At 50.4% G+C, this 12,559-nt stretch overlaps 5 protein-coding genes across 5 annotated transcripts; 3 read left to right on the forward strand and 2 right to left on the reverse strand.

Moving 5' to 3' along the window:
- Positions 1–402: 402 nt before the first annotated feature.
- Positions 403–2,880, forward strand: PFICI_01123 (uncharacterized protein; the record flags this gene model as incomplete). Its single annotated transcript, XM_007829704.1, has 2 exons — positions 403–1,638; positions 1,693–2,880. The coding sequence occupies 2 exons, from the start codon at positions 403–405 to the stop codon at positions 2,878–2,880; spliced, it is 2,424 nt and encodes an 807-aa protein (XP_007827895.1).
- A 454-nt stretch (positions 2,881–3,334) lies between these two features.
- On the forward strand, positions 3,335–4,477 carry PFICI_01124 (uncharacterized protein; the record flags this gene model as incomplete). The annotated part of the gene is made up of 1 exon (XM_007829705.1): positions 3,335–4,477. The coding sequence occupies one exon, from the start codon at positions 3,335–3,337 to the stop codon at positions 4,475–4,477; it is 1,143 nt and encodes a 380-aa protein (XP_007827896.1).
- Positions 4,478–4,762: 285 nt separating this feature from the next.
- PFICI_01125 (uncharacterized protein) lies at positions 4,763–5,257 on the reverse strand (the record flags this gene model as incomplete). Its single annotated transcript, XM_007829706.1, has 2 exons — positions 4,763–4,939; positions 5,081–5,257. The coding sequence occupies 2 exons, from the start codon at positions 5,255–5,257 to the stop codon at positions 4,763–4,765; spliced, it is 354 nt and encodes a 117-aa protein (XP_007827897.1).
- Positions 5,258–6,564: 1,307 nt separating this feature from the next.
- Positions 6,565–9,671, reverse strand: PFICI_01126 (uncharacterized protein; the record flags this gene model as incomplete). The annotated part of the gene is made up of 4 exons (XM_007829707.1): positions 6,565–7,298; positions 7,365–7,644; positions 7,712–9,343; positions 9,456–9,671. The coding sequence occupies 4 exons, from the start codon at positions 9,669–9,671 to the stop codon at positions 6,565–6,567; spliced, it is 2,862 nt and encodes a 953-aa protein (XP_007827898.1).
- A 1,016-nt stretch (positions 9,672–10,687) lies between these two features.
- On the forward strand, positions 10,688–12,517 carry PFICI_01127 (uncharacterized protein; the record flags this gene model as incomplete). Its single annotated transcript, XM_007829708.1, has 6 exons — positions 10,688–11,359; positions 11,507–11,645; positions 11,711–11,908; positions 11,960–12,148; positions 12,206–12,434; positions 12,490–12,517. The coding sequence occupies 6 exons, from the start codon at positions 10,688–10,690 to the stop codon at positions 12,515–12,517; spliced, it is 1,455 nt and encodes a 484-aa protein (XP_007827899.1).
- Positions 12,518–12,559: the final 42 nt, after the last annotated feature.

A 12,559-nucleotide genomic window follows, 5' to 3' on the forward strand; every position in this document is an offset into this window, starting at 1 on the left:
AGCATTTGACTCATCTGTGAAGAAAACTTTCCTAGGATGGATGCGATAATAGGTGACTCGGAATAATCACACGCCCAAACAAGCGTTAGTCTTACACCCTCGCGGGAGGTCAAGCTTCAGAGGCGTGTTTCGAAGCAAGGTACAGTGCAGTAGGGGCTCGAGGGGGGTCCCTTCCGTCGTTTCCAGGGATCAGCCCACTAAACACTACCGCTACGGTAGCACTATGTACGTAGTATTATTACCTACTATTGCGCATGCGTGTTGGCGGGGGACACCTCATCACAATCGAGACACCCGAGATTCCCAAAGGCCAGAAGCTGTGAAAGGGCAACAGCCGGCGCCTGCGACTGTCATAAGATCCCAACCCCGTTTCGACATGCGCCGACTCAGTTCACGGCCCCAATGTCCGCCACCAACCTCCCCAATGGCGACTCTGCAGCCCACAGGTCCGATGGCCTCGCCAAGGTGAACAGCAATAGCAACAGCGGTAGTGGCCCGTCGGTCCACGATGCCAGCTCACTCGAAGATGTGCGCGCCTCTCTGGCCGCACTGCATACCCGCGAAGCCGCCATCACTTCTCGATTGAAGAACTTGCTATCTTTCCAAGCGGATCTTTCCCGCGAGCTCAGTAGACTCGACATACTGCGAGCCAATCTCGGATCCCAAGTGATAGCTACCCGCTCGATATCAAATGGCATGCTGTCGAGCGCCGCCGATACCGCAGGAAGACTCTCGAATAGAGTCAAGGAGCTCGATCTAGAGAAGGACCGAGTACAGCAGACGTTGCAAGTCGTCGAACAGGTTGCAGAACTCAAGGCATGCGTCCATGGTGTTGTGGGCTCCATGGGAGCACCTCAGGACTGGGAGGCTGCGGCAGGCTACATTGCACGAGCATCCAAGGTGCCAGAGGCTATCATCCGTGGCGGCTTTGCTGCCAGCATCGTACCCAGTGTCGAGGTTCCTGATGCGCCGTGGGTAACGCTCGAGAATGCCAAGGAGAGTCTTTGTGGATTGTTCTTGAGAGAATTCGAAAAGGCGGCCAAGGAGGGGGATGGGACCAAGGTCACCCGCTTCTTCAAACTATTTCCATTGATTGGAAGAGGCGATACGGGATTGGACGTCTATGGGCGATATGTCTGCCAAGGAGTTGCTGGCACGGCCCGGCAGACGCTCAAAGAGGTTCCCGGAGGTCAGGGCCGGAAAGACGGATTTTTCTACGCCAATGCACTCACCAAATTATTCGAACATATTGCACAGATCGTCGAGGGTCATGGCGGCTTGGTCGAAAGACATTACGGTGCAGGACAAATGGTGAAAGTGATTGAAAGATTACAGATGGAGGCAGATGTGCAGGGTGGCATTATACTCGATTCCTGGAGCGATGAGAGGGGCGTGGACAGGAGACTCACTGATGTCAAGAGTTACCCGTTCTCCTTTTTGGTTCAGACTTTCGTGCCGTCGTCTAAAGGCCTGGCTGGCACACCCAGGATGAACTCACCAGCATTGGGTGGTGGAAATAACAGAACAAGCGAGGACGAAGGCGTCGACATGAAAGAGGTCGACGAGCTGCTCCGGGAAATTGCTGTCATGCTGGGCAGATGGGCATTATACTCAAGATTCCTTGCAGGAAAATGCCGAGTAAGTTGATTTGGCTGGTGGAGACCCGAATATCAGAAAACTAACATGTTACAGAATCCCGCCATGGCTGAAGATACCGAACTATCACTTCCCGATCTTTTGACCAACTCAAACTTGGGCAAGAAGGTCTCCGCCAAGCTGAGCACACCATATTCAGTCATGTCGACCTTCTTTTTCAGGAGATCGGTCGAAAAGGCATTCCAGCTCGACGAATCGCCATCAGGTCTTTCGCTCAGTCAAAGCAAGCCCATTGATGGCAACCCACCCTACATTATATCAGCCGTCGACGATGTCATGTACATAGTGAGTGCTGTCATCGAAAGATGTATTGCCACCTCACAGCGGGATGTCGTTACTTCAGTCATCCCGACAGTGAGCAGAGTGCTCAGCGCCGATTTCATTGGCGTTATTCAGAGAAGGATGCAACACGATTGCTACCCCCAAGCAGCCATACAAGGAGCCCCGCCCCCAGAGGACAAGATCGTTGCATTCATAGTGCTCATCAACAGTCTCGATGTAGCGATCGAGTATCTTGATCGAATTATCACATCGCGTCTTGGCATATCGACGGACTCTGGAAGCACAGCTGGCTCTAATCCATTGGCTGCCTCTTTCCCATTTGAACACGATGCCGATGCAATCGTCTCTTCGTTGAAGGGGCTCAACTCGAGTATCTCACTCAAAGCATCCGAACTCCTCAATGAAGGAGTGGCACACCTTTTCTCAAACGTCATGGACAAGCGTCTAAAGTTGGTCACCCAGGAGACCTTCCGTGACGCAGATTATAGTCTCACAGAAGACGAGCTGGCCGAGATAGCGCGACAAAATGACGAAGACGAGGAGGACATGCTTGACCATGTGCAACGGCAATTTGAGCGCCGATGGCTGGCACTTGTCAAGCCTATTGAACGCATCATGGCACCGAGACCATTCGCCACGCTTATGAACAGGATGGCAAAGGAGCTTGCTACCATTTTGGAAAGGAGAGTATGGCGATATGCCGGAAAGGCAAACGCCTATGGTGCCATTAGAATGGAGAGAGACTTCACAGGTATTATCAGCATTGTAGCCAAGGGTAATTACAGCGTGCGGGACCTGTTCAACAGGGTCAGCCAGATTTTGATGGTTGTTAATATAGAAGATGATGAGTGGGAAGAGTTGATGGCGGAAGGCGATGACGGCATCGAATGGGTGCTGAGCGAGGACGAGAGAAGAAAGGCCAGGAATCTCGTCAAGGGCTGAGCCGCAAATTTTATCTCTATAGAAGATAAAAACGTGGTCAAAAACAAGTAACAAATGCCTAGGAATGCATTGTGTTGTCTTTACGAAGTGATTGCTTGCTTGGGTTTTAGGCTGGGGCACACAGTGCTCTTTTTTAATGTACGATAGATACCACAAGATGATTGTCAAGCAATAAGTAATCTTGCATACTGCAGATGATGCAAACCACATGATCTTGAAGATCTAGAGCAATAGTCCTGTATCCTGAACATGGATGGGTGATACATAATAGTATAATCCAATCGAGGTCCCATTTTTGTACTAGCTTGTCTTTATGCAGCTTCTAGCCGCAACGTTGTACTTACCTACGGGCCAGCAGGAATCTTTTCTGATTCTTGAAAACACACACGCGACAAGACGACCACGCCAATCGCAACCTCTATCAATATTCCGACTCTATAGAGGTTCTTAAACCATGGCGTCAAACCAGTATGCCTTGCTCGACGATGCAGAGGAGAACGAGCTCCATCACCAACGCCTTCTTCCTCTCGAGACGCGCCCGTTCCTGCGCCTGACCAAACGCCTGCTCGCCCCCGGCTCCCTCACAAATCCAAACATCTTCAAGCTGCCGACACCTCCACCCGACAATGCCGCAGAAGAAAAGGCCGAAGATGCGGCACCGCCGAAACCCGAAAAGCTGGCGGCCGATCTCCGGGAGCTGCGAGAGGACGTCCTGTTTGACTTCCAGGCCTTTGACGTGGTGATTGACCGGTTGCAATTCCTAGCGACGCAGAACGCGGCGGAGCGGGAGCGCTACGCCCACGACCGGGGCCGGATCCTCGACACGATGGAGTCGGTGCGGCAGTCCAACGCGGCGCTGCGGGCGCAGCTCGACGAGGCGCGGGCGACGCTGGCGCAGCGCAAGAAGTTCGACGAGCTCGCCGACAAGATCACGGGGAACCGCATGCTGCGGCCCCGCGAGGAGCAGCGCGCCAACATCGACAAGCTGACCGAGGAGTGCGAGGAGCTCCAGCGCGAGAGCGAGACGTATGGTGGAACTTGGCGCGAGCGCAAGGAGCAGTTTGACAAGCTGGTCGACGAGGGCGTCAACCTGCGCAAGATGATCCGCGACGAGCAGGAAGAGGTCGAGAGAAGGGAGGGCATGGATGAGGATGCCGGCGAGGACGATGGTGCGGCTGCCGATACGCCTGCCAAGGGAAGCCAGAGCGGTAATGCCACTCCGGCACCACGCAGCGAGGGAGGTGCCACGCCATTGCGTCCTGGCAGCAGTAGTGGTCGAACACCGGCACCCGAGGACGGTTCAAATGCTGCCGGTGACAGCCTGAAGCCCAAGCCAGAGCCGTCGGGCACTTTCTCCATGGGAGCAAGCCAGGCACCGACACCGAGGGCCGACAGTGTGGCAGGCACACCAGCTGCGGACAGCCAGGCTGCCAAGGACGAGCCGGAAGATGGTGAGGATATCGAGATGGGCGATTCGGCACAGGCTGGTGATACACCGATGGCAGAGGGCAACACCGAGGACACTCGCGATGCGCCAACACCACGGATCACTGTGGATGCTCCGGCTGGCAATGACGACAAGATGGACACTACATGAGGGCCACAGAGGTCTGGCTGATAATGAGAAAAAGGAGTTATGGCTTGCAACATTATACCCAAATCAGCGGTTAGACATTCAATGAAAGACTAGCAATCTTGATAAGACATCTTTCTCTCTTGCGATTTTGTTCTTATGGAATCTAGCCCTATTGTGAAGGTTTATTTCTCGTGACCGATGCTCAAGGTGGTATCATTTTCGGGTGTCGTCTCTTTCGTTATCATACACGTCTGTTTCCTCTCTTTTCCACTGCTCCAAGCGACCGTCTTCCAATGTAAGTCCACCTCAAGCCTCCTCCTTGGGCGCACTGGCGAGCACCTCCTTTGCCTTGGTCAACTCGTCCTGGTTTGCATCTTGGGCGCCCTCGGCCGTGGCGATTTGCTCCTCGAGCCGCTGGGTGGCCTCGAATATGCGTTGCTTCAGGGGTCCAAAGACGGCCTTTGTCTCCTCCATTGCTTTTTGCTGTGCGGTGAAAAGTCCCATGAATTAGTCATCTGTATCTAGCAGCAAGAGATTTCGAGGTAGCTGGACTGTGTCATGCCCAGAAAAGTGAAGGCCTTCCCGTAACTCAAGGTGTCCCAGGCAGGAGAGATTTAAGCTCACCTCTTGCTTCAGCATAAATTCGGCATTGCTGTCCGTGTCGCTGCCATTCTTGATGTCGGCGTCGAGCTTCTCAATGCGAGCATTCTGCGAGGAGAGCTCCTTTTGGTAGTACTTTTCTTCCGTAACCAGGCGCGAGACAGCCTGGGTCGCGATCTTGAGTGGTGATGGGGCCGGCATTTTCGTGTGCGGGTTTTAGGTATCAGTTTATGAGCGTTGTTTCTCGAGTGGTAGCAAAGACCTTGGGCAGCGATTGGGTGGTTCAGAGGTTTGAATTTGCGACTCGTGGTTGACTTCGAGAATACCTAACAATGGACAAAATGCTGGTGCCTGGGCCGAGAGGTTCCACTGCCTGTTTGTCAACAGCAGCTTTCCCTTGGAGGGGTTGGCGGGGTAAGCAAGGGGTTATCGATATCACTGCCAGGTTACCGCGTATAGTAGCAGCATTATACTGGACTACCACAAGAAGCCTAACCCATGATTATTCTCATTTCCATATTGACTCAAAACCAGGCACAATCAAATAGACTGTTGGACAATACAAGCCAGAAAGTCAAGGTCTAATTCCTCGCTTGTTTGCACTAAAATTGCGAATGCAAGGTCGGATTTTCATGTCTAATTAGTAATGACATTTATAGTTCAAGAATATCAGATTTCAATGTATTCTAGAGTCTGCAATTTGATAAGCGAGAAACTCGGGTGATTTCACTTGTAACGACCCTGGTAAAGATGTTATTCTCAACATGGATGTACATCTCTCAAGTCGCCTTCTTTTCCACCTGGCTTGCTTTTCCGTGCCCTTCCACATGACTCTATTTCTAAGGCCAGCGCGGAGTTGAATGGTCAACCCAACTGCGTCTCCGGAACGTGTCTTCAACTATGACCAATAGGGTCGGTGGTGGCAATTTATGCTTGACACTAGAGTGAGAGAGAGTGATGAATGGAACTGATATCTTATCTTTCCCACTTTTGAGCTTGATTTATCTTCTGGATTTTTTGCCCTCGGGTGAATGGTATTTTCACAAGGCCTGACCAGCACGAACGCACAAAATCGCAATAACTCGCAAAGGCTTTGGTTCTTTATGGTGAATCATCTTCTGTTCCCAGGATGAGATGAATTGCTAAAGGGTTTAGAAAATCGTCTATAACCATCAATCAATCATATGTTATTAAGGAAGAGATTATGTGTGAAACGCTGCCTTAATTTCACATTGATTATTAACTCTACAACAGCATTTTCATACAGTTACAGGCATGCCCTATTGCCACAGCCAAGACCAGCTGAGAACGTAAAAAATCCCATCATGGCAAGTTTGTGTTTGGCGAGTGGAAGCTATAGACCATTGCATATCATAACATACAGTGCGACCCTATAAGGGGCCTCGATCGGTCATGACCAATGGCCAAAACACCACCTCTGACTTTAGTAACATACAGGAAGCCATACATTGGCTCGTTCTTCATGATGTAACCGACTTTTCATGGAATCAAGGATTTCGACCTTGGCCTCGCCCTGTCCAGCCACCAGAACCATTTGGAGTCGAACATGACTGGCTGTTAGCAGGGTGTGTGTTGGCAGCTGAAGCTGAAGGTGGTGGATTAGTGCCAAAACTACCAGCACCGAAAAAGGTAATCTGTTGACCAGTAGGGCCAAAACCACTGCCAAAACGACGGTTTTGTGCGTAATCGGCTAGACGCAGCTCCTCGGCGGACCACTTCTTGTAGGGCTCCTGGAAGAGAATGCTCTGATACGAATTCTGGGCAAGACCAGCGATAGACTCTTTTTCCAGTGTGGGCGAGAACGCGGTGGTTGCGGTTCCAGGAGCATCACCAACCGGGGCTCCCAGGGCTGTGTTTGCAGGTGCGTTGAATGCATTGCCCGAGCCAAACGATGTAGTCGTGCCGCCGCCGCCGAAAAGACCACCGCCTGTAGTTCCCGTCGTGGACGCGCCGAAGGCAGGCTTATTTTGGGTACTAGAAGTACGATCACCAAATAAGGTAGTCGTCAAACTGGAAACAGCATCAATGGAGGTGGTTAAGGATGATTGCTTATTGCCAGGAAACAAGCTCGCCGTTGAAGTTGTCGGATTGACAGCAGGACTACTCTTGACTGAAGGTGATTGAAGAGGATCCCGACCCGCTAATTTGGACGACACTGTTTCGCTTTTCGATTTCAACGATCCCATCGATTTTCTAGAGGCTTTGGTGTTACGTCCTGTGTCTGCGATGATGGATATGGCTTATCAGCACTCCTGGTATGTCGCTCTAACAGCCGACGGTGACTTACCTTTCTCCCAAAGACTTTGACGCTGGAGCTGACGCTGATGGTGCTGATGAAGCTTGACCAAACGCCTTATCTCGCTGAGGCACTCTTCAAGTGCATTCTTCTTCGCTGAAAACGCTGCCCGATCTTCCGTGATCTCTACGCTCTCTCCTGCAATGCACTCAATCTGAGAATCATTTAGAGTGCTGACCCGGCCAGGGCTGAACAAGTCGGGAAGCCTGGAAACCAGACAGGCTTCGATAACAAGGTCACCAAAATCATCTATGACCCTTTTCAACGCGACCTAAACAATATCAGTTCCCGGGGTCAAACTTATGGAAACCTCGAACGGGAGAGGGAGGGGGACACACCTTGTAATATGCCAACATGATATCAGTAGCTCTAGAACTTGCAAATATTTCCATATCGGCTTCAGTGTCTCGTTCAACAAGGATGTTGATTAGCGAATCAACTGTCAATCCCTGCTGCAGGATCCCGTTGGCATCGCTATAACGCTGTAGACGCGCTCTCATCTTCTCACGAACCCGCTGATTTTGTGCCCTCTGCACATTCTCGATGAGGTAGTGGTTATAGGTGATTGGATGTCCTGAGGTGTGTGAGGCAAGAATTTCTGACATTTTCTTATTCAGAGTATCTTTCAGTTGATCCAACTCTGGAGCTATGAGTTCCTGCCACAACTTGGATCTGGTATCGAAATCGACAACATGACTCAGGACTGCGTCAATAGTGCAGCTGGCGGCGTCGAGGATTTTCTCCGAATAGCGGCTGAGAATACCTTGCCAAGGTTTGGACTGCTGTTGGAAGAGAGCTCCGATGATGGCTGGGTTGAAGGTACCAGGAAGCTCGCAACCCCTCGAGGCTCTCATAAGACTCTGTACCTGCTTGAGGTAATCAGCTCTCAGGATCTCTCGAGAACCTCCTTCACGATGTCTATCAACAACTTGCTTTGCATGGCCATCTACGCGCATGGCTTCTGCAAATTCAGCGAGGGTACTCTGAAGCACTGCCCGAAACCTTTTCATGCCGCCTTCGGGCTCAAAAGCACTACCAAAGAATTCGTTGTTGTAGGTACCAGTGATCGAGTCTTTGATTATCGTGGCGAAGTGGTAGCTGGATTGTAGGAGGTAATTACGCTGCTCTGAGATGGTATTTCTTGAGGTGCCCAGTTTTTCCAGGTCAAAAGAGCATTCTTTGAGCTCGGTCTCGACACTATGGAGTAATGCTGGCAGCTCTTCCAGAATGTGACTGGTCAAGACCTCACTTAGCCGAGACCGCAAAGCAGTGACGCCTTTATTCTTTCTCGCCACGGCGGCCCATACACCCTGGGAGAAGAATAAATCCTCAGCCTGGTCTCGTTCTCCATTCGTAGAATCACGAGACTTGTAGTCTCGATTGCGCAAAACGTGCCAACCGAGACGAAAATGCACGTCACGGTTCTGGGCGAGTTCGTGATAGGCTCGCTCACTATCAGAACCAACGTCGAGTGTGTCTGGTTTTGTGATAAGTCCAATAGTTCTGACTCCGTGAACATTAATCTTCCGTGCCAGTTGTGTGACTTCTTGGAGGGCAAAGTCGCTCTTGGCCGAAACCACTGCGAGGATGATGCTAAGAGAGTTGGTCATGTAGGACTGAACGATTCTGTTGACAATCTCTGCATCGTCTGCCGTCTGGTCCTTGTTTCCTGCCCTGAAGAGGCCGGGCAAGTCCACAATCGTCAAGTTCGGCTGTGTTGGCCCGCTGATTTCGATGCGTAGGACATCTGAACTGAAACGCTTGGAATGGTCATCAAGTCTCATGATCTCCTTAGCGCTCTCGATCAAACGTCCAATGTCGATCTCCTTGGTGGAGTCAGTTTTCTGAAATTCCCTGAGACGGGATTTTTCCTCGTCTGTACGGTCGCTGCCTGGTTGAATGGTGATCTTGCAAGTCTCAATTACTCCAGTAACGTGCCTGAGAATGAGTTCGGTAGCGAATCTGGTGCACTGCAAAATCTGAAGTTAGTAACCTGCTTTGAAGGTCTCTTGAACGGATTCAAATATTTGTGCGTGGCACAGAGCGTAAAAGTTAGTCGCGTGATCATGGAATATTGCTTACCAAGTTGTCCTTCATTGGGAAGGACATGTTCGAAACAGCCTGCAGGACCGAGCTCTTGCCGCTCGACTGGTCTCCGCAAACCACAATCTGTGGCAGGTCTACATATTGGCTGATACCCTTCGAACGGAGCTTGTCGATAGTATCGAGTAGGGCTTTATGGTCCTTGGACTGAAGCGCTGCCACTGCCGTGGCTGTCTTCTCCTTTTCACTACCCATGTTGTTGCGTGGAACGAATCAACGCAATTTGGGATCTGGGCGCACAAGAAGAAGTGAGGTAAATTGGTGGTGTCGAAAGAATTGCCAAGATGAAAATTATTTTCGTTGCCTGCCAAATGGAAAGGGGCCAAATGGCATCAGGCAGTCACGCAGACACTAAGCACTTTGGTTATTCCAATGGAGTAAACAAATACAAATAGAACATTGAATCGTGGTCACTGCACCTCAACATAATCACCCCGCATACTTGAGCTCCTATTTCTCTTATGCCGTGGAATTCCATTCTTACTTTGGCAAAGAAATTGAACTGTTACCGAACAAGATTTTCTGTGTAGTGTTATTTTCATCAGCAGAGAGCAACGGATTAAGACTTGCTGCTAGCATCGTCCCGGGCATGTTTAGGCCTGGGATGATGGATTGCATGTGGCTGGGTAGCTGTTCATTAAATGTCTGCTCTCGAAATGCTACTCATCAAAATATTTCTTTTCATGCGGTCCAGAAAAAATGCCTTGAAAGGACGAGCGCTAACCAGAACGTTGTTTCCAAAATAACGATGCAGGCAGCTATCTAGAAATGGCTGTCGGACGACAAACACCAAAGTTGATTCGGCCCGCAAATAGAAAATCAATCCGTCGGAGTCTCAGTGGCCCGATGAGGTACTTTTCGACAGACGCGTATGGACAAATATGGCGCAAGGTCATGCAATGAACTGTCGCTTCTCTCATTTCGTCGGCGAAAGTGGGTAAATGAAGCCTGTTTGCATTGCATACTGTCCCGACGGTTTGGGTATGCGGATAGTAGGGCGCCTAACTCTGCTTCGTGACTGGCCAGTCATGGACCCCATTATGCACGTTGGACCGTTGGCAGAAGATAGTCTTTTTATTCTGTAGCAAACTGTATTTATTCGTCTACACAAGGAACCATCATCTTCTTGCGTGTTAAATCGAGAGACCCAGTCGGTCGGAACCGCCAAACCGCGGCAACGAGTTTCTCTCTTTCGTCGTCTACACTCAAATATGGAGACCAACTACCCGGAAATTACAGATGATAGCGATAACCATTCGTCGGCGGCATGGTCCTACGCGGACTCGTCTCCCGAGCCGAATAGCTTCGTCGTCGGGCCGGATCTGCTTCCCTACCCGGCAAACCCAATGTCCGTACCCGCTTATGTGTTCCCATCCGAGTTGATCTCAGCGGTACGACGATCACAGCAGACCTATAGAGGTGCAGTAGAGAATACGTCTGCAACACCCTGGATGAATTTCATGTCGCAAGGCGCTTGGAATGAAGCGAATCCTCCAATCGGTCATGTCCCACGCTACTCGACAGAATCTCGAGGCATACAGTCGTGGTATACTACTCAAGCTCCACCGGCGTACAACATATACTCTCAAAACCCTATAAATAATGCTATATCCCTGCCGGGTCGAAATATGGGGCCGTGGAATGTGCAGCCTAGTCCTGGAGCGAATTCGCTGGCGTTCGCAGCTTCAAGCTCGGTACCGATCTCGTCCGTACAGTCCCCATTTCACTCTTCAGAGGCCAGCTGGCTCCGAGAAGTCGACGGTGCTTTTGACCGAAACCCAGATGGTTCATCAATACACGAAACCGGGTCCATCTACTTGGCCGAGAACGAAAGATACTATCATCGGTACAACGAAGGATCCTACTGGTTTCCAAACGATGCCGTGAGTTCAGTCAGATAGAACTGTCTTTCTTCTCCTTCTTCTTCTTCCTCCTCCTCCTCCTCCTCCCCCTTCACACTCCGTTTCGAAATTCTTGACATTCTCGCTTTCTTTGGAAACACTTGCTAAACAAATGTGATTTCAACATAGGAAGAACAAGACCGTCTCGACTTCCAACATGCCATGTTCCGCATCATGACGGGCGACAAATTGGCCCTGGCTCCCGTGAAAGCCCCAAGCAACGTGATGGACGTCGGCACAGGCACGGGAATCTGGGCGATCGAATTCGGTAACAGCTCGCCAACCAACGCGCCCGCCTCTTTCTCTCTGCGCATGTGAACTAACATTTCGCAGCCAAGGAAAATCCAGACTCCCAAGTCTACGGTATGGATCTCTCCGCCATACAACCGGCCGAACACGGGGCACCCAATTGTAGCTTCGAAGTAGACGATGCCGAAGAAGAATGGGCCGGCTATCCCATGTTCGACTATGTCCATTTACGATTTGTCAATGTATGCTTTTACAATCCCAAAGCCGTCATGGACCATGCCTGTAAGTACCATGACACATATGACAACGAATCAGAAGCCTAATATTCATTAGTTAGAAATCTCAATCCCGGCGGCTGGATCGAATACCAAGATTACGACCCCGAATTTAAACAAGCAAACCCGCATTACAAAGGCATGGCGCTGATCAGATGGTATCAAATGGCGATACGAGGAGCTTTGATGAAGGGAAGGAATATATTGATCGCGCGGCAGTACAAGCAAATGATGCAGGAAATTGGGTGTGAGTATTTCTAGGAACACTAGTGATAACATGGACTTGCACTAATTGGACGGACAGTTGTGGATGTGCACGAGGAAAACATTCAGGTACCGGTTGGCAAGTGGATGGACGACCAACGTATGAAGACGGTGGGGCAATACATGCACAGAAATGTATTGGATGGTCTTCGAGGCCCGTATTGGAAGATGATGAGGGCAGCAGGATTGTCTCCTCAGGAAATCGACGCGTTTATAGCCGAGGTCAGATCTGAGCTGAGTGACGAAAAGAACAATAGTTATTGTCGGATGTAAGTGTTAAGCCCATGGGCCTGAGTAGGAATACTGCTAATATTTGATGTCCAGGATAATAATTTGGGGTCGGAAGCCATAAGACTGGAGATCTATTGGGAAAACAAGATCTCGGGAGCCTCTC

Source organism: Pestalotiopsis fici (assembly GCF_000516985.1).
Source record: "Pestalotiopsis fici W106-1 unplaced genomic scaffold PFICI_Scf_1, whole genome shotgun sequence".
Lineage (NCBI taxonomy): Eukaryota > Fungi > Ascomycota > Sordariomycetes > Amphisphaeriales > Sporocadaceae > Pestalotiopsis > Pestalotiopsis fici.